Source organism: Ciconia boyciana, chromosome 3 (genome assembly GCF_034638445.1).
Source record: "Ciconia boyciana chromosome 3, ASM3463844v1, whole genome shotgun sequence".
In the NCBI taxonomy this organism is placed as follows: domain Eukaryota; kingdom Metazoa; phylum Chordata; class Aves; order Ciconiiformes; family Ciconiidae; genus Ciconia; species Ciconia boyciana.
Window position 1 is genome coordinate 71,600,145 of NC_132936.1, and position 27,926 is coordinate 71,628,070.

At 42.4% G+C, this 27,926-nt stretch overlaps 1 protein-coding gene across 3 annotated transcripts; it reads left to right on the forward strand.

Annotated features, from left to right (window-relative positions):
• Nucleotides 1-62: 62 nt before the first annotated feature.
• FBXO5 (F-box protein 5) lies at nt 63-9,299 on the forward strand. 3 transcript variants are annotated; one of them, XM_072856080.1, is made up of 6 exons: nt 63-199; nt 1,685-2,917; nt 4,843-5,576; nt 5,900-5,990; nt 7,208-7,369; nt 8,919-9,299. In XM_072856080.1, exons 2-6 carry the CDS (start codon nt 2,261-2,263, stop codon nt 9,168-9,170), a joined length of 1,896 nt encoding a protein of 631 aa, XP_072712181.1. In that variant the 5' UTR covers nt 63-199; nt 1,685-2,260; the 3' UTR covers nt 9,171-9,299. The 3 variants fall into 3 exon arrangements, with proteins under 3 accessions (XP_072712181.1, XP_072712183.1, XP_072712184.1); XM_072856082.1 differs by having other exon boundaries at nt 1,685-2,278; XM_072856083.1 differs by lacking the exons at nt 63-199; nt 1,685-2,917 and adding an exon at nt 4,050-4,239.
• The last annotated feature ends 18,627 nt before the right edge of the window (nt 9,300-27,926 follow it).

Sequence of the window (27,926 nt, forward strand, 5' to 3'; positions counted from 1 at the left end):
GATCATGAAAGACACCACAACTTGTTTCCTCATGACTGATAAACAGTTTTCTTACTTGCTGAGTAAAATACTTTATTACCTTCATATGAGACATTATTGCTGCAGCAGTCCACTTAAAAAGTAAATCTGACTGGGCCAGAAGTAACTGCAGTTTTTAACTTCCTCCACTGACAAGATACTGATACACCACTCTCAAAAGGTACGCATTAAAAAATGAGCTATTTCTAGTTCCAGTTTTCATTTAAACAATAGTTTAAACATCAGTACAGTGTCAAATAGCTTCCTTGAGAGAACAAAAAAATCCTATTTTGTTTGAGTGATTGGAAGAAAGTGATAAATAAATGACCCCACTACTAATCTGCATATTTGTTAATCACTTACACGTGGCATGGGAGAGGGAGTCAAAGTGTGTCTCCTTCATGTTTTCACGGCCTTCTGGCCTTTATTCGTAAACACAAAAAATTGTTTAGGAATATCCCTTGTTCCAAAAAAGAAAAGCTGTGGAAGCCAAGTGGCAAGTTATATGAATTGTTTTTGAAAAGGATGTTTCTGTTCTTGAGTCAAAAGTTAGAATAATTGTTACAATATTGTTTGGCTGATATTTTAGTCTCCATTTGGCTTCAGTTCGATTTCTCCTTTATGTTTTTAATTGACTCTCCAGGTTATTGATTTTCTAAACATTACATGGTATGAACAGCATCTTACTGTTTTTGTCTATTTATTTAACAGCATCCTAAAACATTTGATTTGTGAAAGTTGAAAGATCTGTGAAAACAAAGTAAAACTTCTGCCTTTCTAATCTACTGATATACGTGCACGTTTATATCTGTGGGTAAAGACTTTTGACCTTTATTTTAGACTACATTTTACAATCCCAAATACATACAGCAATACAAACCCTGCAGCTTCCATGCCACATTATCCCATCATGCATTGTACCTATGCATGTGTGTATACACAAACAGAATGTATTTGAAATATAAATACCAGTAAATAAGAAATTGGAATCTAAGGAAAAATGTTACCATGAGTATAGGGGCGTTTGCTTTCAGACTTCTAATTAAAATTAGTGTAGGAAATTACAATAGGAACAAAGTAAGTTTGCTACAGATAGCATATAGAAATGCATTATTTAAACATCCTATATAAAAATCAACTGATTATTATCAGTTTATCATCTTCTTTGATTACATTTGAGATTGCAGTTTGAACCAATGCATGTCAAAAAACGGCATAGAATCATTTAATACCTTTATCAGTTTTGCTTTCTAGGAAATACTGCATGGTAACTATGATTAAGTTCCAAATCTTTTAATTAAAGATGCATACATTAACTTCAGATGTAGGAGTGCCTGTATGCGTAAGGTGAGGCATACATATTTCCTGTTGGTAAGTGTGAGACCTAGGTCTATATTTACTAGCAGATTTACAACTCCCAACTGGCACATAAGAAAGTAAAAATAAACACTGATGCATTTTGTGTGTAAAATAATTGGATATTGATTGGAGCAGAAACTAGGACTGAAGTCTTTATTCCTACCAGATCAGTACTGTAAATGGAAGACTACAGGGCACTTGTGACAGTCGTCTTGGCTTCACTTAAAGCCAGGCTATCTTATACCAAGTGATGGATGGAGTTTGCGATTCCTTCTCTCTAACTTCAGCTTCATATTCCTCCCAACAGATAAAGGCCATCAGCCAGGTCTAAGCACTGGACTACTGCATGAGACTTACATAAGTGCTCAGGTCTTTGTCACCCTAGACCTTCCCTGATGTTCCAGCTGGTGGCCTGGCAGGCCAGACCCTGCCTGGCTCGCAGCCTCCCTGTTCTTCTCTGGCTCCTGAACAGACACTACACGTGGTGTTGCCTTGCAAGTGGCCAGCCTCTGAGCAGCGTGAGAAAAGCCAGATATCACGTGGTTCTGGCGGCAGGCTGACAGAGGTATCCCAAAACTGGCACCTGACAGCGTCATACAAGGTGGACTTCGCTGTCTTGAGCGGAACCTCCTTGGTCCGTCCTGGCAGGCTTTACTGCATAAAGACTTGAGGTCCCTTTGTTGCTCCATATTCGTTTTAATGCAAGGTCTGTCGTCTCACTGCAAAGGCAGCCTCCCTGAGCTGTGAGAGGATTGTGTTTTCAGCAGCGGTGGGATCCCCGCACGGCTGTCCAGTCTGCTTAGCTCCCGGTAGCGCTCCTCCTCGCTCTGCCAACTACTACGTTATTACGTTGATCGTACTTTACAATAAGTACAGTTCTTCCATGGGAAGGAACCCAGATGTAAGATCCACCGCCAGACCTAACAAACCCTCCCCCGGCAGAGCAGCTTTGCACGCTTTGAGCGTGCACTCCGAGCGTGCAAGGGTGATAGGAAGATGCCAGCCGCATCCGTTTATGAAAGCAAACGCAGAGGCGGCTGGGCGCCAGGCAGCGCTGAGGCGGGCGTCACCCCCGCGGCGCGGAAGCCGGTTGTTCGCTGAGGAGAGCTCCGTCAGGCGGCGGGGGCCGGAGGGCGGCCGGGAGGAAGGGGGGAAGGGGCGGGCCGGCCGCCGGGCGGGAGACGCCGCCGGGCGGGAGAGGCTGGCGGCCCCGCCCCGTCCCGAGCCCTGTCTCCCGCGCTCCGCCCCTTGCCCCGCCCTCGCCCCGCCCCGTCCGGAGCGAGCGCGCGCGCGCCACCTCCGCGCCACTCGGCTCGCTCTTTGCCGGCCGAGGAGGGAAAATGCGAGCAGCGCCGGCTCCGCCCGCGGCGCCTCGGATTGGCCCCCGCCTTCTGCCCGCCTCCCATTGGCCGCGGCGCCCCCGCCGGCGGCGCCCGATTGGCCGGCGCGGTTTTGGATACCAAATTCAAAGTTTTTAAAAGTACCCGGCGAGGGCGGCCCCGCACTCACTGCCCGCGGCCGCGGCGGCGCAGCCCTGCAGGTGAGCGCGGGCCGGCGGGCGGGCGGCGGGGCGCCGCGGCGAGGCTCTCTGGCGGGGCTCTCTGGCAGGGACGGTTCGGGGCAGCGGGGCTCCGCGGTGAGGGATCCGTGGCAGGGCCGATTCGGGGCAGCGGGACTCGGCGGTGAGGGCTCCGTGGCCGGGACGGCGGCGGCTGCCGGCGTACGTGGTGGCGGGACTGGGGGCGCTGGCGGTGCTGGAGGGGCGGCAGGCGGACCGGGGACGGGGGTTCCCGGCGGCCGCCCGGCCCCGCCGCCCTCCCCAGCCTCGGCCCGCAGCTATCCCGCCGGCGGGACGGGATGGGACGGGACGGGACGGGACGGCGGCGCATGGGCGGCCGCGGAGCGCCCCGGTCCCGCCACCGGCCGCGTGTGGGGCGCGACCCGCTGCCTGCCGCGCACTAACGGGGCCGGGGCCGAGCCGGGGTGGGGAGCGCAGCTCCCGCCGGCGGGCAGCGGCGGGCGGGGAGGCGCCGCGCCGCGCTGTCTCCCGCCCGCCGGGCCACGCCGCCGGAGGGGGGCATCCTCCCGGCGCGCTCCTGCCTGCCCCGCAGTCACCATTTTAGGGGGAATCCCCCAGCGCGGGGGAAAGCGGAGACCCCCGAAGGCGCAGGGTGCGGTTCCCGGGGCCGCGGGGCACGGCAGGGCTGGGAGCCGGTCTACCTGCCGCCGACCCGGGCCATCTTGAGCGCTGGGCGGGAGCAGCCTGACAGCGCCGCGGGGGCCGCGGCTGAGCCCGCTCCGCCGGGGGGTCGGGGCTGCCCCTGGCGCCCCGAAACGGGGGGGGGGGGGGGGAGGGAGGGCTTTTCCCAGTTCTGTAGGGTTTCAGCCCAAAAGCTCCTCTGCTCGCTGGCGGCGCGCAAGCGAGGGGGGAAGGGGAGAAGGAGGCTTAGCGAGGGCTTGCATCTCCCCCAACTCACACTGTACAAAGCCATAAGCGTATTTGCTCCTTTCTTCCACCAAACGTAGGTACGAAGAAGGGACTTTTCCTCCGAAACATTCACGAAACACGTTTTTCTAATACTTTTTTCCAAAACTGCTGGAAGTGCTTAAATCCCTTAAAATACCTGCTCAAATGGGGGAGCTTATTTTTCCTACGGATTGCAAAGCATGTTGAAAATTATTTTCCCCTTAGATTTAAGACGACGGAGATGGCTTCCTTCTCCCCTTCAGCCCTCGCCCATCCCCCCCCAATTGTTACTATAGATAGCACCACACTTCGGGGAGAGGGGAAAGAAACAGGGCAAGAAAAGCTCAGTTTCCCTATAATATCTATCGTCCTCCCACCCTCTTCAAATCATGCTTGTAAGTAACCAGTATTTCATTTTGACCATTGTTTAAGGGTCGCTGCTTTCCACTGTAACTTACACATGCATGTGAGCACACAAGCTTTTCCTGTGCCACCCAGCCTCCTCCTCTTCTAAAAATGCCAGATACCTGGCTGCATCAGCAGCATTGCCTCTGGCCTTGGATGCAAACTTCAGGCTGCTCTGGCCTGGCTATACCCTGCACGGGCCTGCTGTCACTCGTGGACCCTCTGCCACTGGTGTCCCTTGCAGGGACCGCAAGTGTCCTGAGTATATTGCTGCATTTGGGGTAGGAACTGGAGGCATTGGTGGTCTAAAAGTAACGTATACTGGTGGAATGGTGACAAAGTAAATCACCCAGTCAGTTTTCTTGCCCCAGTTATACGCAGTGTAAAGCTCTAGTTTTGAGAAGGTCTTGCATAGATTTAATGTGTGGCTGTTCAAACCCTTAGTTCCACTAGTTGTCTGTTTTAGACGCTAGAGGGTGAGTTAGAAGCTTAAAATTCATAATGCAGAAGGAAGGCATGATCGGTTCTTTATAACAACAAGAATTTGTGAGGCATTTTATGCTGTGTTGTAATACTGTCCTTGTTTCTTGCAGGATACAAACAAAATGAAATCAAACCTTAACCACTCTTTCAAAATGAAATGTGATTTTGATTGTACGTCTCTCCATGCTGGGTTTGCACCACTGAAATCTGCTGTGGAGAAAACAAGACTGGAAGAATCCTGTCCCTTGAATTATGAGGAAGGCTTTTGTAAAAGCTGTGCTGAAGAGCATCAGAAAATACTCCTTAGTGACTCATACCATGCGGCCACCAGAAATCTAGATCTTGATGATGAAGGAAGACCTGTACATAACAAAGAAAACAAACAAGTAACCCAGAGACTTGAAGAAGGTGTCTACGAAATGGAGGCACTGGAAAACAGTAAAGTTAATGAGGACAGTGGTTATTCCTCTATGTTAAGTAATCAATATGCTGATGCAATAGAACATGAGGATAGTATACCTTTGGCTGGGAATCTCTGTGGCACACCAAAGCATTGTTTCATGAAGAACCAAAGCCAAGCACAACTCTCAAAGAAGACTTTGTTGCCAGTAATCCATTATGAAGAAATGATTTGCTCAACTTTGAAAAAAAGTGGTAAAAGAAATCTCAAGTCTTGGGCTGCAGTGGACAGAATTGTTTTTAGGGGAAAAGTTGAACTTTGTAACCTAATTGGAAAGAAAATGGGATTAGATAGAATAGACATTCTTGCCGAACTCTTCCAAAAGAACCTGAAGCATATATTAGCAAACATTTTAAGGCATCTCAGTGAGATGGATTTAATAAAGTAAGTATATTGATCTCATTGTGTTTCATTGGGAAAGTAAACAGCCTAATCAGATGGCTTAAGAATGTTTTAGATATGGGGCTTGTGACATTTACTCAATGGTTAGTATTATGTATTAATATATTAAAACATGAACTGTCAATGTAAGCCATGATATATATGGAGGATGTGTCTTTCCCATAGAAGGCGAATTAAAGACTACAACTGTGAACATATCCCATCTTCTACATGAAAGAAAAAAATTGCATAGTTATTCCCACTATTAAATAAAAAGTTTTTCCCTTTCCTAGGAGGTAACCGATATGTTTGTATTGTCATTGCAGTTTTGCCAAAGTCAGCACAACATGGCAGAAGATTCTACAAGAAGATAAATGGATTTTCCAAATGTATAGTAAAGCTGTGAAAAACCTTTCTGTAAGTTTCCACACTTTTTAGATATTTCGAGCCTAAACCAGCAGTGTCTTCCTGCTATTTCAGGACTCCTCCCAGCCTTAAGAGATCACAGAAGAGTTTCTTAGATTGAAAACATTGTCACTGGAGTGTCTGAGTTTGTCCGGCTAGGATGCCCTGTCTCAAGTGTTGCTAGTCACTTCCCTGTCTTTGGAGCCCAAGGAAGGTTGACTGAGGTTACCCAAGGAGAGATGCAGATGTTCTTAAGAGCTTCCACATGTCCTGTGTTACAGAGGAAGGCAGGAAGGAGAGGGTCAGTTCCAGCACTGCCCGCTGGGCAAGCCCTAGAGGCTCTCAGCAGAGGCTTGCTTACTTCAGCCTCCCCACTGGTCCAGAAGGGAGAGAGACTGAGAGAAACCACTCAGCTGGCTGTGCGACTCGGTTCTCTGCTTGTACTTTCTAGCAACAGTCTCTGAAGTGCAACATGTTGGCTACGGAAAACTGAGAAGCTTTTTGCACTGTGAGCTATCCCTGATGCCTATTTGTCCTATGAAATGAAAAATACAAGATCCAACCATATTAGCATTGCAGTTTACCAAGGCAGGACTCTTAAAACACTAGAGGTGTTTTTCTTCCTTGAGAGATGGAGAGACAATGAAACAAGGCTTAGGATCTGCCACAGAATAAGATAGTCAATTAGTTTGAATTTTATGTAGTATTTTACGGTGCTAGCCTGTTGGGATGAAACAGTTGGACACCACTGAACGTTCATCCCATAAAGTTTGATTTCCTCCCTGCCATTGTATGCTATTTTTTACCTGAACTGCAAACTTAGAAAATTGGTGGGAGGAGTTTACTTCTCAGAAAGAAAACGTCAAGCATCCCTGTTCACGGTAAAGAATTAGAAGTATTGCTTTGTGCTTTAAAACATTGCGGTGACTGGGTTCTATGCTCTGCCTAAATAATTATGATGTGTTAATATGAAAGTAAGTTGCATTACATAATAGAAGATGGTTGGTTTTGATGGTCTGAACTAGGGGTCTGTTCTATGCATTTATAACAGTAGTGACTGAGAAAGCTAAGGTAAAATTAGTAGCATACTACTTGGTATGATGCTTTACTATTGGAAACCTTCTAGCCAGGAGGAAGGATCAAAAATAAGTTGTTGACTTCTATTAAACAAAAAATCAGTATCAGATAAGTCTCTTCTCAAATTTTATTCTTGTTTTTCTTTTTGTTAGAATGGCACTAAGACATCAGAGCATGCTGCAACAAGGGAGTATGTTCTCTACCGAGTGGCTTTAGCTTCCATTCAGAAAGCAACCCCACCAAACAACTTGAATAAAAAGGGCACCAGATCCAAAGCATCTAAGAATCACAGCAGGCTCATGGAGTTTTCTGAGGTAACTGGTGATTTCCATTCATCTTTAATTTCTCACTTGTCCGGCACACAATCAGCTTGTAAAGCATATTTCTGAAAGTAGTATCTCCAGTTTGAAGTGCTTGCAACTCTTATTAGTATGGCTGCCAGATTTTGCTTACTGAGCCTATTTTAAGACAATGTCAGAAACTAAGTGGAGAATATTGATACACTGGGATGTTCAACATTTTTTTTTTTCCCCCTGGGTGTCTAGGTACCCTCAAAATGGCTTAGTGGGGGTTTTTTTGGCTTAAATTTTGGCTTGGATCAAACATGAAAAAGTTTAGTCATTTCCTCTTAGTTTCCATGGGCTTATAATGAATCACATGTCTTCCACATAAGCAGTCCCACAAAAACTGTCAGTTTTGCTTCAACACTGATGAGCAATTAAAAAAAAACAACCAAGACTAAGTAGTTCTTATTTTTAAAAATTAAACAAATGAATGTTTTTCCTGTTCACTCTATACCTTTTTTTTCCCAACTAATTATCTGACATTAAAATAGCTTTTTAACTACATATTTGTAGTGTCACACATTTGGAGTTGTCAACAGCTGCCAACAGCCTAAGTTTCCCTTTACCTTGTTATTTTTCTTAAGCTTTTTTTTTCCCCCACGTATAGGTGCAGGTCTACATTGCGAGTGTCTTATAAGACTTTTTAAAATGTTTATTGAAAGTCATAGTTTGGTAATAAGCAACAGATTTTCCTAACTAGAAGAAGTTTTTATACTCAAGCTCAAAAGTCTTATTCTGCAAATTGTTGCAATAAGAGAAGATATAATCACACTGGAAAGTATGATCAAGCTGCTCTAATACTACTATATAGCACTTTGTGGCATTAGGAATCTGAAAGTTCAACTGTACACTGAAGTAGCAGTCTAAATTTTTTTCCTTGATAAACATATATATATGTCTATACACACACATTTAGATTATAAAAACATTTTGCTTATAACAGTTGACTGAGATAAGGTATTATACAGGTCTATAATTTTCTAATGCTGAATGATTTTGAATGGTGAATCTGGTTTTGTGTCAAAAATGAATTCATTGGAAAGAAGTAGGAATTGCTTCAATTTGGGGTGTCAAGCAGAGTGCCCCACAGCTGAGATTTCTGGACACATTGCTTACTTTTCAAAAATGTTAATTATTTAAATGGGATTCAGATTTATTTTCTTTTTTAAAAAATTAAAGTTAACTAAATCACCACCTTGGATGAGGTTTGGAGGATTCAGGAGGGCCGGTTTTTGTACTGCTTTGCATTTAGTCTGTCTGTCCTTTAAGTTTTAAATTTAAAGGATTTTAAATTGGCTACCTCTATTCCAGTCCAGAGTACCTGCAGTTATAGACTGATTATTCCTGTTCAATCTCCATCAGAATTTGATATGACCAGAATTAGGCTAAATTTGCAATTTATCTCTCTAGAGTAGGAGAAGTTATCACATGTTTAGTGGCACTTAGATAACATCAGAGAATGTTTGGGGTGTGTGTTTACCTTCCACTTATGATTTTCTTTATATGCTTTTTCCAACAGGCTGCCAAGACCTTGAAAAACACTGAAAGCCTTAAAGTCTGCCATCGCTGTGGCTCACCTGCAAAGTATGACTCCTATCTACAAAGAGCAACGTGCAATCGTGAAAGTTGTGGCTTTGACTTTTGCACAAAGTGCATGTGCAGCTACCACAGCTCCAGTGACTGTATGAGTAGCAAACCAGTGAAACCCAACTCTAAGCTAGGGCCGCTTCCTGGGACTAAGAAAAGCAAACAGAATCTACGGCGATTGTGATCCATCCAGCCCAATGCAGATTGTCAGATGTCCCCTAAAAGATTTTTTTAGGATATGAAGTTATCCACAAAGAAAATCAAACAAGAAGATGCTTTCTGCTATTCTATATTAAAAAAAAGGTTACTTTTATTATTCCTCTGTACTGTTTGGTGGTGTTGAAATTCCTAGGAATCATCACAAATGCCCATTTTTAAAAAGTCTTCCTAATCTATAAATTTAAAATAAAATTTTGAATATGGATTCTAATAACATTTTAAATATTGTCCTGACAATTTGTCCATTGTGTTCCAGTCTTCGAAATACCCCACAATAATACTGAACGAAACAAAGTTTTGGCAAGTAGCCTTCCATGTGTAACCCTGCAATTCTTGAATGCCAGAAGGGGGAAGTGTAAACTGTGTTTTATTTAAATGTTTACTCTTGCTCAAAAGTCTTTTAAAATCATTTACAGTGTGAATATCAAGTGAGGTGAGTGAAGTCCCTTTTAACATAAAATTATGAGGGAGTCTAGATTTTATGATTTTTTTCCCAAGGCTTTGCCTTAATTTTAAAATGTGAAAGTTCATAATACCATTTTCTCTGATGGTTTACCTTATGTGAATCTTTAATTGTTGCTCTTCCTTCATTTCTTCATTCAGAAACTGCAGGTTTTCCTTGAACTGTGAGGTGATACACTTTCCAGCTTAAAAAGAAAGTACTGTATCTTGGCTGTACTGCTAAAAAAAATACTTTGTTTGCCAGTTTTTTTCCAAATCATAAGATAATTTTAAAATAGTTGTATATATTTGTAAATACTACTTTAAATATTATTCATGTTTGTCTTGTAAATGTGAAAATAAATTACTGTTCTCAACAACTTGGCAATTCTGGACTTCCTATTTATCATCTTAAAAGATTACTTTTCATGGTCATTTCTCAAGTTTTCTAGTACGTGCTTCTTAAAAGCGTTGATTTAAAAAAGAGCAAATCTCCTGGCTTTGTGTAAAATGTTCCAAATCCATTCTCATACTGTGTTTCTGCAGCTTACCTAAAGGCTCTTAGCAGTAATTGCTGATAGTTTCTGAACCAATGCATTCAAGGGCAAATTTGCTATTGGCTGAATTTATGTGGCTGTTGCAGAACTAGCTCACTGTCAGTGAAGTCTTTGTGATTCCACAGCAAAGAAAGGCAAGCTTTGAAGAAAAGCACTGATCACTTTCTGGAAATGTCTGGGGTTTGGGTGTGTTTTTCCTGTTAGTAAGTAGATAAGAGACTGGGAAGGCAGCATTGTAGGTCCTGCTCCTTGAACTGGGACAGCAGTTAAATATTGCATGGCAACTTCTTCTGCACTTGTTAATTTTCTATTTGTGACAAAAGCAGTAGAAACAGTTGAGCAGGACCTCTAGCGTTCTGCTTTTGTGTGGTGAACTTAATCTCCTAACCTAAACCTGAGACTTAAAATAAGAGGCTGTCTGAGTTATATCAAGAGCTTTGATTCCATAAATCTTTTGTCTATTTAAGTCCACTTACGGATATGCTGAAGATCTGAGAATGAAAGGTAGAAGTCTTCCATCCCATTATACCTTATTCTGGTGATTAGACCATACCGCCTTTACCATCCAGTCCTGCAGGCCAGAAGAATGGTGTTTATATAGGAAGTAACAGCCCTGAACTACTGGGTATTGGTGTCTCCAGTATTGTTTTGTGAGACGTGGAAGAGGCAATGGTCAGGGGCTTGATCTGCATGCAACCACAGTGAGTCTCTTTAGTAGGCTGTAGGCTGAGCACAGATAGATAAGAAATACTATAAGCAAAAGTTTTATAGAATTTTTATCTGTGTCTACTGAAATTCCTGTGTCCTGAAGAGCACGGATATCTTAAGATCTGGACAGAACTGCCCTTTTGTACATTGATTTTGAGAAATGTGGCACAAGCATCCGCTCTCAGACTGGTGTTGCAGACTATGATACATCTTGAATTAAAATTTGCGTGTCTGTTTTGGAGCTGAATGTAGATGTTACAAACTTAACAGGTTTACCTTTTCAGCTTACTAAGGGCAACTATCCACTCTCTAGTAGGCCTAACAATTTGTACGTGGAGAGAGTGAAGAACAGCTGCTTTTTTTTGTTTGTTTCTTGTAAAAATTTATCTGCTAATGCAGAATTTTGAGGAAAATCCCTTGTTACCTCCAGATAAGGGGGAAGAATTGGACTACATGGCTTCAGTGGTCACAACAGGAGATGAAGAATATGAAGAAACAGACATTTTTCACTAACTTCTGAGTGATAAGAAGCAACTACCTTCTACCTGAAACCTTGTTGGAAAGGTCAGATTACTTGACTTCTAATGAAGCTTTGGCCAAGCTGTAATGGGTCTGCTGCAAACCATCATGGCTGTTTCTTTCCCATTTTTGTCTTATGCTGATCCTCAGACCCTTGCCTATCAGCTTTAGTGTTAATAATCAGAATAGACATTCAAGATTGCAGCCTTCAACAGGTGGGTCACAGCTCCTTAAGGACCATGACCTCTTACCAATGCTTGTCATTTTCCTACGCGAAATTTCTAAAGTGAAACATGGGGATCTGTGGTGGGCACACAGCTATTTCTTCCTTTATGATAATCTTGCCCAACAGTTGAAACCTTGCCCAACAATGCTGAGCACTGAACCTGTATAAAAGCTATGCCTCTTACTGAAAGCCACATGATTGTTGGTCTCCTCATAAATAGCTTCAGTTAAATGGTGTATGGCAGAAAAAAACAGAGTGGACAATCAGTCCCCACCCAGGCATGCTGGCATCTACTGCTGAGCAAGAAAGCAGCTCCTTATAGAGAGTGAGGGTGTTGGATGTTAGTACTAGCAGGTGCCCCAACCAGTGCTGAGGAGAGTGATTTATGTGCCAAAGGTGGGAACATAGTAGGTGCAGATTGTTGTTAATGTCTGTGCTGAGCCTATCTTGAACCTGCCTTTGATATGTAATCATGTGAGAGCCATACCTAGCCCAAGAGCATAGCGCTTGCCATATGGAGATGAGTTGTCCCCAGCTACTACAGCTGTGTCGTCAAAACCACTTTCAGACTCAACATTTGGCAGCCCCAGTGACATTGCAGGAATGTGATAAGCTTCTTACCCACATTACATACGCCTTTCAGATCTACAGAGGGTGATAAATACCTGCAGGCTGACAGAGCCCCCTGCCTGGCTGATGCAAGAGTACAGATTTCTCCCAGTTACTTGCTTATCTCCGGGCATGGCTCTGCATGGTGGGGAAGGGCGGGATGTTTCTCTGCTCTGTAAATTGCTGTGGCTAGCAGCTGTTCCCCCTGGCCCGAACAATTACAGGGCCAGATTATTCCTTAACTTCATCCTAACCCTAGCTGGGAGGCAGGCAGAGGCAGGGGTTTAGGACTTTCTGAAATCAGTATTGAATATCCACATTTTGCAGGTCTTCTCTCTTGTATTTACCATGCTGTCCTGAAAAACCCAAGGAGCTACTTGAGGTGCTTACATCTTTCTGCAAGGCATTAAAGGCAGTCTCAGCTGTCCCACCACAGCAACCAGAGAAGCTGGAGAGAAGTGTCAGATAATGGTGATCAATCTGATGATATAATCACTTGTAAAAACAAGGACGAGTTTGTATGTACTTATCAGTGTAATTTATTCCCCAGCAGCAGCCTTTGTGCTTTGAGGAATGTGGGACGTGCAAGAACCAAAACAAACAAAAAAAACCCCCTTTTACTTCAACTCTGCAACTGCTGGCTCCTTAGCACAGCACACAGCCTAGCTGTTCACCTCAGAGGCTGATTTCTAACGCATGGCAAAACCGCCGCATGAGCCAGATATGCTGTCACTAGCCAAAGGCTCCACAGCAAAGAAGCGACATTTTAGCATGGTGAAAGTTTTGTTTGACAAAAAAAAATTTAAAACTCAAAGTTCTGGCAGTGCTCGCTCTCAAAAACCTCAGAATATTTAGTGGTAAAAATACAAAGTCTGCCCTGACTCACAGAGTTTAAAAAAGGGAATCTAGATTAAGCTTGTGATAAGAATTCCCTCCCCACCTCCAAAATGCCTAATCCTAAAGCCAAGGGGTGACAACCCTTTTGAGGAAATTATGCTGTAGTATAGAGATTTTAAAAAATAAAATATGTTCTGGAAAGGGAAAACCACAAGATGGTGCTCTTGAAACACTGCATGAAGCCGGATTCATTGAGTTCCTTCTTGCTGTGTTCATGGAGTGTGTATTTCCTCCACCTCCGCTGACTGTAGCTATCCATCTACTTACTACGGTCATGGGTAATTGCATTAAATCTGCGGTTAAAAGCACAAAAGCCAAAGCTTAAAATCAGTTACTGATTTTAACATTTGTTTCAAACATATTTGTGTAGGATATGTACATATTTGCTAAACTTAAAAAAATACAGGTGGCTTCCATAAAAGCTTTATCCTGCTGCTAAATGCACATGCCTTCTTCAAGGAGTGATTGGCTGCCCTAAAAACATAACATTTATTTTGCCCGCCTTGTGCCCCTGTAGTGACAAGTGGAGACCAAAGCCACCACTCCAAAGCAGTGGGTGCAAGCCATTCCATCAAGCCCTCAGTGCAGGTCTGGGGCAAGCAGCAAACAGAGCTTTGCCTTGGATTGGACGTCGCATTCCAGATCGACTGAGGTTCGGTGAACACCTCAGCTGCTCAGCTGCTGTGGTGTGACCTGGACGTGTCCTCTGGCAGAAACTAATGGTGCTGACTTGCAAAATACCTAAAAGGCAGGGCATGAATATGTAAGGCAACTTCTCATACAGTGCCTCTGCTGTGGTTAGGAGGAGCTGGTGTCTTGAGCTGAAATGCCATTACCTGAATGCAAGGATGGACTGGGCAATTACTGTGATAGATGCTTGATTTTGGAATACACTTGCCATGATAGAAAAGATTCCCGCTCTAATACATTTAAACTTTGGACTAGAGGATGAGGAGTTACAGAGATGGACAACTGCTGGAATGTGAGTCTTTACCTGAGGATGAACAAGTTGTCGTGTCAGGTCCACTCAGTTTTAATGTTGCCTTGTTGGAGTGGTTTCTCCTCTGAAGGAGTCCAGGGCAACATAAGGAGAGAGGAAAAAACTATATTAGTGCTAATATTCCTAGCATAAATTAAAAGCAGCAAGGGTCTACTTGAGCCTGCTGGCACATGTAGAAATAGTTGCAATGTTCAAATGAAGGATTAGACATTCTTGTAATGGCCACTGAGACGGTTCAGCAGCTGAGGGTTTGTTCCTGTAAGGTTTAGTACTGCTCTGCTCTTTGCATTCAGAACCGCCCTCGTTGGTACCTCAGTACAGCACTCAAACAAGCCAAGGGCTTGCGAGGTATTTTGAGAAATTAAGATGCAAAAAAAATGCAATTCCCTATGTTTGCTGACTGCTCTGTAAGTTTTGGGTGGGTGCTGGGGGGATACGACGAGCCCTCCATAGCCCTCAGGGGAGAGGGAGGGAACCCTGCCCCTCTTCTGCCCTGTTTCCCACCTCTGAAGTGCTGGGCTAGCTTTTGGGAGGTACCAGAAGCGCTGCTGCCCTTGGCTGGGGCAGCTGTGCCTGGCAAGGGGAGCGAGGAGGCTGATGCTGGAGCAGGGGCTGCTCTGGGGCATGATGGGGAGCAGAGGAAGGGTTGGGGAAGTCAGCTGTGGTGGCTGTAAGGCCCAGGGTGGGGAACAGTCCTTGTGTAGGACTATGGCCTCTCAGTAGCTAACAGAGCATGTTGCAAGTGCGTGTGTTTGTTGAAAAGCAAAGGCCTCTGGACATTTGATGCTACCTCGTAGCCAAACCAGGATAGTAATGGTGAATGCTGGTGTTGCTTTAAATGGCCTAGTTACTCTGGTCTCCTCAGCCCATGTAGGACCCGCACCGAGAGCATCGTGAAGGTCGGAGTTGGCACTAACCAAAAGTATTTGCTGTGGGCATATAAAGTTCAGGCGGTCCTCAGCTGCTGAGCAGAAGGACCGGGCTCAGAAGACTCTCCTGCATGTTTCAGGAGGAGGTATAGCTCTTCCAGGGCTAATGCATGGTGGCTACAACTTCACATGAGAGACTTAGGATGGGTCCAGCTATAGTGGCATCTCACTAGTTGCCACCTCCTGGAACTCCTGTTTTCTGCCTGGGTCTCCTGCACGCCCACCAGAGAGTGCAGTGTCCCTTCTCAGCGATGGTGAAGGCTCCTTCCAGGGGCTTCACTGGTAGCTGCTCATGCATGAATCATAATGCCAACACGATGACACAAGACCTCTGAGACTTACCTCTTACGTTTAATGTCATTTTATGAGGGTCTACCTCGGCTCAGTTAATTACATTGTACACCAGATTTTCGTTAGTCATATGTAGATCTAATTTTCAAGATTGTCCCTGGATACCAAATTAGTAGAGAAGACATCAATTGCAATTTGCTTACAAACATACTTTAAACACCAGCTGCTTGTAAAAATACACATAATGTTTAAATTAAAAAGCTCTGTGTTGCCTTAAAACTACTCGCAAGAGGCAGCACAATAATACATTTACTCTCTGCAGTGCATTTACTTACGTACCCCTATATAAAAATCAGGGTGCCAGTATGAAATCCAGAAAGTTCGTGAGTTGCTCCATGTCCCTGACATTCTTTATGGCACATCATGGTTGTGTAGTAAGTCGTGATGTTAAACTGTAGTAGGAAAAGCCCACTGAAGCAGGGTAAAAAACCATGTAAGGTGTCATATGTTAAAGGTAAATAAATCAGTAAGAATACCGCAGGACTTCCAGTCTCACTGTATACATTTTGGAAAGAGTTTTGGAAAAGTAATCAGTTCATATTTGTTCTGGTCTCCTCAGCTCTGTTAAATAGCAGTTATACTCTCAGTATTTGTAGATGATATACAAATGTAAAATATATAAAACAAGATGTCTTGGTGTCCTACACCACTACCACAGTCCCACCACTCTGCTCTGAATTAACCATGAAGTAGATAAGGAGTACACTTTTTAATATTTCTATTTATACTCTCAGTGTGTTATTACTCACAATACTTATTCTGTTGTCAGTACTCATAATATTCTTCAGTGTTCTCAGCACTCTTGTAAATAGATTATACCCTGAAGGGTGACTTTCTTAAGAAGATGAAGACAACTCTTATTCTCTTTTTGTGTATCACAGCAGAAGAAAGGTTCTCTTTCCTTGGAGTTTCAATCAAGAGCAAGGTTTTCATTGTTCATACAGAACAGCTTTATCCTCACTATAGCAAGGTTTTCACAAAGTTTCTGGAGTAGACAGTAGTTCAGCATGTTGTTTTATGTTTACATGCCAATCTTGGATACTACTTAAAATGCTTTAAGATTTCCTATCCATACATATTGGCACTGAAGCAAATTAAATGCCTGTAATTATTCTTTTCTATAACAATTTATTGAATTCTGGTGACCAAAATCAAAGGTACTGGTCGTGCATGTTTTAAGAAGTTAGAGCGTATGTGCTCCTTCCTCTGGAAATACTCAAAGAAAAAGGAACTGTTACAATGTACTAAGTAATAATAATATTACTGAAAAAGACTGACTTGTGGGGCAGCTAATGGTAACTCTTGCACTAAGAACAACTTGGTTTCTGGGAAATGTAGCTCTTTGACCTGGAGGGTCATTTTTTTGCCAATGCATGATGTGAGAAAAATAGTATTCAGGAACTCCATGATCTTTTCTTGAAGGCGATAGCTGGATCTTCATGAAACATTTTCCTCCTGAGCATTCACACTAAGCACAACAAATCCATGACTAACACAACATTTTTCAGAAATAGTTTTTAGAATGAACTGGGCTTACTGGAACATAAACCAGGCATAGAATAGGACATATCAATACGTAAATCACATGTCATTTTCTTATCTGTAAGTTGCAAAGAACGTCACAAGTGAGATGAATGTTGTTATTCTATTTTAGATGTAAAGCAACGGAGAGGCAAAATGCTTGGTCCGTGGTCATGCAGTGGTTCAGTTACAAATGCAACCTAGACCTTCTGACTCCAAATTCTGGGACTATGCCTCCTCCTATCCGTACTGCTTTTCATAGTAATTTAAGTGGTAAATCAAGAAATACTTTGTATTTTATGATACTTGGTGCTCAAACAAGCAATGACACTTTTAGGAATGTGAGCGTTTGTCTACTTAAGAAAGATTACTGGTTTAATTTGGTAATATTTGACACCAGGTTACTTATATTGATGAAAAAAATATATATATACACAAAAGAGGTTGTCTGAAATGATAAAACCAGGCTCAGCTCATGCCTCAAACACTTTTAAGATCAAGTGAAGATTAGAGGTAACAAATATCCTGATTTTTCTTTCTGAGACAGAATTCATCCTTTGAAGCAACTTCTTACTGCAGGTAAGCGATGTATACTTGCACAGCCCTCCTAAGCCTACATCACATATTCGTTGCTTATGCAGCTGATGAAAACAGAAGTTTATGCTCCTGTATAAAACCAGGATAAACTTTTAGCACTGCTAACTAGGCTGAAATGGTTGTCACTCAAAGTGAAAAAAATGAAATCAATGGAAGAAATACCTGTGACTCGACCTGTGGATTAGGCTTCCAAAGGATTAAAAATATTAATTATGGAGAGGAACGTAGAGGCTAACTATAGTTTTTCCTCTTCTATCTGTCCTGAATAAATTAAGTATATACTTTAATATGGGTTTACAAGGATTATAAACTGAAAAGAAAAAGCCATCAGACGTATTACTATTTATTTTTGTTCCTTTGATTTTAAATTAGTAGATTCTTTTTTTCAGAGAAATCATTACATAAAATTGTAAAGTTCAAATATATTTCTGAATGTGTTCATTGTCATATGCACAGAAATTCTTTATTATAAACCAGCTAAATTTTTTATTTAGGGAATAAGGTTAAAGAAATCTCCTATTCCAGCATTATCTGTATATGTAACTACAGTGCTTATCCACAGATAATATAGTCAATTTTAAAACAAAATATGTTAGACATAAAATATCTTTTTTTCTCTGTAAACTATTGTGATAGGAGCTAGTTGAAAGTAGGTAGATTATATAAATTTTTTTAAGTTGTGAGTTTATTTTTAATTTGCATAGTTTTAAAATTATATTTTTGCTCCATTTTCCATAATTTAAAGTGTATTTTACTAAAACATAGTTTTAATTTAGAACTTTATTATAATATAATTTTCAAATATTTGTATCGTTAAATATTAAAATATATTAAAAAACATGAATGATAACTACAGGTATACATTTGTATTTGATAAGTTTCATTTTTGAAAGCAATTTTAGCCTCTTTTTTTTGCTTTTGCCCTTACCTCAGACCCCTTCAGAGAAAAGGAGAGGAGAAACATGCCAGCTCTGTGTTCAATCCATCTTCCATTTTTATTAGAATTTAACATAAATTTCTGTGGGAATTATGCTGAAAGGACATCTGTTGTATAAACTCGTGGCCAGAAAATGGTGAAAGAATGAAAAATAAAATATATATGCCATGTCTTTGTTTCTAGTAAAGAACATACAAACTAGAAATAATGTGATTTGGCTTTCAGGTTGTAATCTGAGCTCCTAGTGTTACAGAGGAAATACGTAGTTATTATTTATTATGCAGCTTACAATAGTTGGGTAAATGTTTAATCCAGTATGATACAAGGTAGCTGCTTAAAAAATTCATACTTTAACTGCTGTGTAAGTGAAAGCAGAGCTTTCCCTTTTAGGCCACCACGAACATCACAGTTTGCTGGTAGCAAGCTGTATACCTGGTAGTAAAAGTCTGAAGGATTAGAAACTAAAAGAATTCAGCATCTGTTTTGGTTACTATTTTTAAGACTTGTTCAAAGCCAGCAAGGGAGCCCATCATTTTAAAAATTAACGTGGCAGGAAACACGATCCAAAAGGCTTCTCCTTAAGCTTGCCCTTAAGGGCATGAAAGAACCTCAACACAGGACGGTGATCCGCAGCCTGTGGGCAAGAAATTGATCCATAAATCTTTGTAAATTAAGCCAGTATTTGTGTTACTGAAAAATGGGTTTCATTTGCTGGTGAACTCAGAACACTCAATGGCACTATATATCCTCTATATGAATTTGGTTTAGAGATGCTGCTGTATTGCCATAGCAGCTGCTGCAAAACTGCTATAAAGAAATACACTTCTCTGATTATATTTTCAATGTCCTTCTGGTCTGGATGTGGTTTGCAGGTAATAAATGCTAACTCTGAGGAGGATGAAAAAGCATCATCATCATTTTTGTATTAAACCTCAGTTAGCATCAGTTCATTTTGAATTCAGAGTAGTAGCAGCATGTAGCTTTTTTATTTACGCTAAAATTGAAACAACATGAAAGGAACATAGACTATATAATTTGGTAGATCTGAGAGATCATAGAATTTAGTTCAGGGAGTGGAGAACACGCTTTTAATGAGACTTCCTTGTCTTCTTTATGTGCTCCATGTAATTTTAAATTTGTTGATTTAAAACATTGTGCAATTTTAATATAGTTTTCTGCTTAATAATTCTTGCAATGCTGATGACAAATTTAAATACTTTCAAGAATATTTCACTGCCTTTCAAACTAAGACTTTCTGAGTCAGCAGACTCAACCTCTCACAAGGTCCTCTTACTCAATGACCACTGGGGAACAGCTACAAAGGAAAAAAACCAATTTGCAACAGCACAGAAAAGTTCTAGTAAACCTTTCTGCATCCCAGCGAGTGCAGAAATTATGATGAAACAGAACAAAAGTTGCAACTGAGAAGTTTGGTATTTGCTGCTGTGCACCTGTCAGCGTAATTTCCACATCACGCACATTTGTGATGTTAAACATGGTATGACTCGAAAGAGGCCTGAGTCAAGGTCTGATCCTTCCTTAACTGGTAAGTGACTGTCCAAGAGATTCTTTTTGCTTATAAAACTAATCCTCAGGTAGCTCTTTGCCTTCAGTATGAGTATGTGATGAGAGCATGTCTGTAGAGCCTTTCTCTTTTTATTTTTCCAGACAGACTTGTGATTTCTCTGCCCATGCTCTGAACTAGCACGAAGCATGACAGCTCCTATCCAAAACCAGGCATGTAACTGAGTTAACACCATCCTGAATGCATGCTGGTGAGTTCAGGATTGCCCCTTGGTTTTACTCTTTACACTAGCAAGACTGCAGTGATGTCCATGAACACATGTATCATGTTGTCGTGGTTTAACCCTGGCCAGCAACTAAGCTTGCTCACTCCCCCCTGGTGGGATGGGGGAGAGAATCAGAAGAGTAAAAGTGACAAAACTCGTGGGTTGAGATAAAGACAGTTTAATAGGGAAAGCAAAACAAGGAATTCATTCACTACTTCCCATGGGCAGGCAGGTGTTCAGCCATCTCCAGGAAAGCAGGGCTCCATCACGTGTAATGGTGACTTGGGAAGACAAACGCCATCACTCCGAACATCCCCCCCTTCCTTCTTCTTCTCCCAGCTTTCTATGGGGGAAGCATGACTTCATGAGCATGATGTCATATGGTATGGAATATCCCTTTGGTCAGCTGGGGTCAGCTGTCCTGGCTGTGTCCCCTCCCAGCTTCTTGTGCATCTCCAGCCTTCTCAGTCGGTAGAGCATGGGAACATGAAAAGTCCTTAATTTAGTGTAAACACTACTTAGCAACACCTAAAACATCAGTGTGTTATCAACATTATTCTTATGAGAAATAAATCCAAATCCAAACCACAGCACTATACCAGCTACTAGGAAGAAAATAAACTCTATCCCAGCCAAAACCAGCACACGTACACCCCGTTTTGCTCCTGTCCCATCGTTCACACATACAGGCACTGAACACGCAAGTCTCCTGCTCTCATCTTACAGCACTCTGCCACACAAAGTTCACAGCAGGAACACTGAACATCTCTTATTGTCAGTCTCAGCAAAGACTGCGGGTGATAAAAGACTTGGTTCCCCTCTCAGGCTGCATCATGTTTGGAGCAAACAAGAGCTGAGCTTGAAAAGAAAATTTTAAGCACCCTTGTATTCCCCCATTTCTGGCCACCCTGAGGCAGGCGGGAGCAGGCTGGCAGGGAACAGTGCCACTTTCCGCTGCTGTCACAGGCAGCGCGGTAGAAACAGACCTGCAGCCGTGCTTCCCCACTCCAGCTCCTTCCTCCCTGGCAGCAAGGAAAGTGCCACCACCCACCCTCACACCAGTGGAACCATGGTGTCCGCCCCGTCTTCTGAAGCAGCTGGAGACTACTCTCTTGAAAGGCTTTTTATTTTAAAATACTTTGTGCATATACAATCTTTCCCACTTTTTAAAAAAAGCCTAGTCAGTGCTTTAGCATCAGAGCAGAGAAGACAGAGCTGTCTTCTTACCTGCTGTCTGAAGGGATTTAAAACAGGCAGGTGAAACCACACGCACGTACAGTTCTTGATTTTTGGCCAGGGCAGAGTTTGAACTCGGTGATTTCAGCTGATGCCTGTGTAGACTTTCCTCGTGGAAACTCTCACCTTACAGAAACGGTTACGCTAGCTCAGTGACACTGAAGCTTTTTCTGTCCTGCTGCAAGGTTTGCTCTAAAAAGCATTAGAGTTCATGTCATTGGTGCCATCCCACATCCTTGGTACTAAACTTGGCCCTGATTTCAAGTTTGCTATTACATTAATTTAGCCATCCAACTTTTGGCTATCTTTATATCTGTGCTCTTTTCTTTTGCACTGCTATAAGTGCATATAAAATCAGATCTAATCTCAGTAACTCTGACAGTTTCCGTGATGCCAACAACAATACCAGTACCCACGCATGCATCTAAAGTAAGGGTCTTCTGCTAAAGAGAGGAAGGCGAAGAAAAGGTCTTGAAATAAAGTAAGTACCAAAGATTTTTACCTTTCATTAGATATTTGTCATGCATAAAGATTTCTACTCCTATTTTGCACTAAATTCCAGCACAGTGTTCCTATATTGTTGATTATCATTACTTTCCAAAAGTCATTTGAGAAAGATATGAGAGTTCAACATGAGAAAATGTAATTGAATTTATCTGTTTATTGATGTATTCATGAGTGCTTTTTAAAACACACATGTTTCTTGAATTGCTACCTTGTTTTATAGACAATACTGTTTAGTTTTAAATATTACTTCAATGAAGTTATTTTCAACAGTCTGTCAGTTTCTAATGCTTCCTGTCTTATTAAGAATGTAAAGCCATTGACCAGTATATAGTCTTGCAGGCATGATGAGCTGGATTCAAAGTTAACGAATCTTCCTCTTAATTTTAACCCCTGAATGTAGCCATGAACTTCTCCTCCTACAGTGTTGAATTACAATGAGGTTGGGGGTGGTTTAACCTATTGATGCAGTTGTCCATGATGGCATTCCTATATTATTAATTGCAGACATGGACTACATGTGCGTACTCATCCCTTTACTTTAAAAAGACATACTTTTCAAGCTTTATGTAACAGAGCCATGCTCTTAGCTTCTAACTGTCCCAGCTTAGGCTTTCTAACTAGAGTATGTGCTTAATTTGCCATGAAAGAACAGTCAACATAACAGCAATATATATTACACTACAAGGCATTCATATCATGGGCTATATTTTAGGCATCAAATGTATGGGTATGTTACAGAGGTTTAAGAAAGTATTGGGTATCTGCTGAGCATGGTAACAGTCCCGGGACTCAATCTTAGCCCAGGCTTTCATGATGTACCTTAGCTTAAAGGCCATCCAGTGGTATTAAGAGTAATTTTTTCTGCTTAGCAACCTGAGTGGGCTAAGAGCATACACACAGTTATAAGCCATGTTTAAGCCAGCAAAATAAAAGTGTCCAGAAATGTTTTAGTAATTGAAGCTGACTAATACAGAACTATGGTAGTACACAACAGGCCATGTCTATGCTGATAAATCCCCTGAGCCTCCAAAAGAGGTTGGCTATGTGCACATGACCTCTTTGTGATAATCTCCATCCAGTGTCAAGTTTTGAACAGTACCTAGGAATTATTTGTGGAAAAGTTGGTTGGTACAGGCTAATGACACTACAAGACAGAGTGTTCCAGTGCCCAGGTAATGACACTACAAGAGCCTCCAAAAGCCTCCAAGAGCCTCCAAAAGCTACAAGAGCCTCCAAAAGAGGTTGGCTATATGCACATGACCTCTTTGTGATAATCTCCATCCAGTGTCAAGTTTTGAACAGTACCTAGGAATTATTTGGGGAAAAGTTGGTTGGTACAGGCTAATGACACTACAAGACAGAGTGTTCCAGTGCCCAGGTAACTTCTCGGGTAACTTGTAATTTGCTTGTATAAAGGCAGCCACAGTGGACCAGCTAAGCTGCTGTAACACCATCAGTTGAGCTTTTAGAGCACAGAATGATCTTTACTGAAACTACGACATTTTAGAAGTGGTGGGAGTTTGGTGCATGCTCTTAATTATGTTTATGGCAGAGACAGGATTTGTTGGATAACAATCAGTTCACATTCAGATCTTTAACCAAAGGGGTAAAGTTTAGGGAAATCTCTGGAACCCAAGCAAGACAATGGAGAGAATGCCAGACTGGGGTGTCAAGACATCTCCTGGCAGTGTGTGGCGAACTGCCTCATCTTATTCCTGTTTCCAGTGACTGAATCCTGTTTAAGAGAGAAGTAAAAAGGCATTATGCACATTCCTAATGTTGTAAGCAATGTATACAATTTCTGTAGTTTCCCAAGGGATACTATACCTACTTGCTAGATAGATGGATTGTAGGAACTTAGAAAGCAATTATAGTAAATAAATTACCATATATGTATAGGTCTGACCCACCTCTCAGGAAAGATGCAGATCCCTAACAATGCCATGGAGGAAAAGTACTGGAATGATACACATCCTCAGGTAGCTGAGCTGAGTGGAAGGGACTCTGTTCTGCTTTGCCCCAGGCACATGGAAAGACAGGGTTTTGTCCTGTCTTGGAAGAAGGAAACAGAGAGGTAAGACGGATTGTGTACCATGGTGGGAAGGCAGGGGAAAAAGGCTTCCAGTCCTGAGCAATGTCAAGGAAGTGGAAAGAAAGCCTCTTTTCTGAAATCCCTGCTGCAGGTTAGGAAGAAAAGGAGGCGGCTGAGAGCTGAAAGTATGGCTCTACTTACTGAACTTCTTGCACTAACTATGCCTGAGTATAACCTGCAATATTCATCAACTAAAGATTTTGACTGATAATACACAGACTCTGCATGTGAAAACAGCACATAGATTCCATGTCAGCTGAAGCTTCCTGGGGATTTACCTCTCAGATGAAGCCTGTAATTTATGTTTGGTGGGACAGATTTTTCAGCTGTTGTAAATCAAAATATCTACATGATTCACAGCATATGAGGATCCAGTCCAAATTGTGTATACAGAATTTCTGTTATATGAGAAGGATTCTGGGGCCTGTTTTTCTTGTGATTTCTACCAGCATAATTTTGGAATAACTGCAGTGAAAATAAAAATATTTCATCATTGAGTGAGAAGTGAATTAGCTCCAATATCTGCATTGCAAACATGTAAATGCCAGGTCATGTTGTGTTTCTTGCTATCCTTGTCAAGTTTAAAGCCCAGCAGGCATGTATTTAGGTCCATGATAGTCATGTAGAATTGAGCCCATCATAGCGTTAATCATACAATAAATTTGTGGTTAAATCACAATAAAATATGTTAATTCTGTCTTTTTAGTGTTCTTCTAGACAAAAACACTGATTATTCGATTTAATCGATGATGCTGAAATATTGCGAATATTATTGAAAGCAACAGGCCTTTTTCAAGCAGAAAAGAAAAACAAGCAAACGCATGTAATATTCTTAAAAATATGCTGAGATGCTATCACCTTGAATAATTCAGCAAGGAGTTGTCATCAGGTCTGTGGAAGATTTTTACGAGAAGGTACCTTAATAACAGTGTGTTTAGAACTGGTGTTCCCCTGCAGGTATTTTTTGCAACTACTGTACTGCTAACAGCTAGTGTTTCTGCCTGTACAAGGAGAAAAAATTGTCTAGAGCAGCACAGTCCAGCTGGTGACATGTAAAATGGATTTAGACTCCAGGATACACGTGTCTGGCTCTTCAGCCTCTCCTCAAAGGAGTGGTTATTCAAGTAATGCGGGTAGTCCTAGCTATCCACCCAGCAGTGCCCCAGCACAGCGAGGCAAGAGGGCAAGCCTCTGTCACTGTGTCACTGTGGGAGGACAGGAAGGAAGGGGGACAGGTGTTGTCCTGCACCTCCATGTGCTCCACCATCTAGACTTGCTTCTGGAGCAAGCCAGCCCAGAGAGACATCCCTCAGCTGGGATATGGCCCTGATGCTGATGAATTTCAAGCTACTGTCTGAAATTTAATTCCCTTTAATATGTATAACTGGGAGCCTGGGAGAAGACGCTTTGAACGTTGCTTTTCAAGATGCTTGTGAAGTGCTGGCATGAGAAACTGGACCCAATAAAAGGAAGAGGGAAAGGCTAAAATAGAAGTAATAACCATTTGTTACCCGTTTGTGGAAGGCGTTGGTCATCATGCATGCTAAGTGGTGATAATGATGCAGTGTGATGGTGTGGTGACTCAGAGCTGACTCTTCTCAGAAGACTGCAGCTGGCTGCTGTGCTTCCAGCCATCCTCTTCCCCGCTGCTCCAGGGAGCTGTGCAGATGGAGAAGCGGCAGATTTGCCCATTCTGCCCAAAACAGAAGCCTGGAGGCTGGGGAAGAAAAGCAGGCTGTCAGGCCTGCCTTCTTATTTCATTCCTCTTTTCACCTCACAGCAGTAACTCCCTCCGGTGACTGGAGGAGCAGAGGCAGTGGGGACATTGCTACAGGAGGCCACCTCGCCTGGAGCACCTGTAGGAAATGGTCGCCCTTCCCTTACCCGTGACCCAGCAGCTGGCAGCTTGGCCAAGTCGCTCACCCTTCCACCACAGGCAAACCGCAGAGGTCTCAGTAGCCTCAGGGGTTCATGGCCAGCAGTAAGATTTAGTGCCGCAGGATTTTATTAGGTGCTGTTAATCACCATAAGGTGGGGTCTGCTTTAAAATATGACAGGCAGCTCTTTCAAAACACCTGGAGGTGGAGAGGAAGGTGGGGGAGTACAGGATGAGCTTCTTTCTTCAACAGGTAGCGAGAGGGAGCGGGGAAGTGCGTGACATTGAATCATATCTACATTTTTTTACAGTGAAAAATAGACTGAGGAGAGGCTCTGGTCCCGACACAGACCTTCTGCCAGCGGCTGCTCAGAGCCCATGAAACCACCTCACATGGCTTGATGCTATTAAGGCCCTCATGTGAAGCGCTTCTTGCTACGTATATCTGTGTTATGTTTTTTTATTTGTTTATTTCAGTTTTAGAAACTGAGGCCAGTGAATAGCAGCTGCACTTTAATAGGCCTGGGGTACACAGGGCTGCTGCACGGCTTTGGCGTGCGGCACCTCCGAATGGCAGTCGCTCTAGAGCAGTGCTCTTCCCCACTCTTCTCCCCAACCCTTTTTGATTTGGTCACATTTTCTATCCTTCGTATTTCTTTTCTGTAGAAATAGTTATATGCCAGCTCAACGTTATGCCTAACATTCCTAACTCACTGTTGTAGGTACCCATCATCTCATTGCTGTCCTCATCCTCCCTCCCCAGCCTGACCCTGGGCTTTGCTGCTGCTGCAGGTGTTTTTCACTTTCTGTTTATGAAATACTCAGCACATTTTGGGGTGCTGGGGGAAAATCGTTAACATCCTCTTGTGCGTTGTTTTTGATGGTGAAACAGATGTATTGCTGAAAGGAGTGATGGTTTGGTTTCAATCACCCAGCCACGTCCGACTGAGGATGGTGTGTGTTCATACTTTTTACAACGTGTTGATAAATGGTGTTGGCCTTTGTGAGGACACAAGTCCTTCTGTTGATGGTATTTAGCACTAGGCTGATGTCTTCATTATCATCGCTTCATCTCAGGGAGATCTTTACATTTACTGAGCTAATTATTTGGCATAGAAATCTTCAATGAAAAAAAACCAAAACCACCCCAAACCAAATGTTTTGTGTATTGTGGACTAACGTAAACTCATATACTGAAAAGGATCTTTCAGAGTGAAGTGCTGCAGTCACTAGTTTGGGGATGAAGACAATTGAGCTCAAACTACATGTGAAATTATGTTGTATAAAGATGATCCGAGAAAACGGCTCCCACTGCAGCCCTTGGATGCTGCCTATTAGACCTCTGTAATTGTCTGGGGAAAGCTTACAGTGCTTGATTCCCTTGCAAGACCTAACCCAGGGGATACAGCAAGGGGCCAAAAATCATTCTGGATGGTGCTCTGGTTGATGTGGACACGGATAGCCTAAAAGGGGCTGCAGAGTCAGGAGGGGATGGTTACACTACTGAAATCACAACAGATGTTTTTCCTCAGGAGCTCTGCACTGGAAGGAATGAAATCACTGATGCCACCTAAATCCTGCACTTCCTAGACCTTGCCTGTGCAATCATCTTTCTTGTTACTTTCTTTGATGGATACATCCTAAGTTTATATTAACTTTAGGACTTTCAAAGTACTGTATAATCATACTAACTCTCACAAACTTACGATCTGTTTACATGTCACAAATGAAGAATCAGAAGCAAGAACTTATAACTAGCTGACAGCTCACTTCAAACTGGTTTCAGAGCCAGGATTATAATGCAGGAATGCTTGACTCAACCCTCATCTCAGTCATTATACAGGTCGATTCCCTTTATTTTCATCTCTCCTTTCTAGAGACTAAAACACTATTTCATAAAGGCTCCGAAGATTTACGTACAAAGCTTG

What these genes read in the sequence shown, in the direction of transcription:
- FBXO5 (XM_072856080.1), top strand. Translation starts at nt 2,261, where the DNA reads ATGGGAAGGAACCCAGATGTAAGATCCACCGCCAGACCTAACAAACCC. An exon ending in GCGGCGGCGCAGCCCTGCAG is followed by an intron (nt 2,918 to 4,842) that starts GTGAGCGCGGGC and finishes TGTTTCTTGCAG; the next exon opens with GATACAAACAAAATGAAATC. An exon ending in AGTGAGATGGATTTAATAAA is followed by an intron (nt 5,577 to 5,899) that starts GTAAGTATATTG and finishes TTGTCATTGCAG; the next exon opens with TTTTGCCAAAGTCAGCACAA.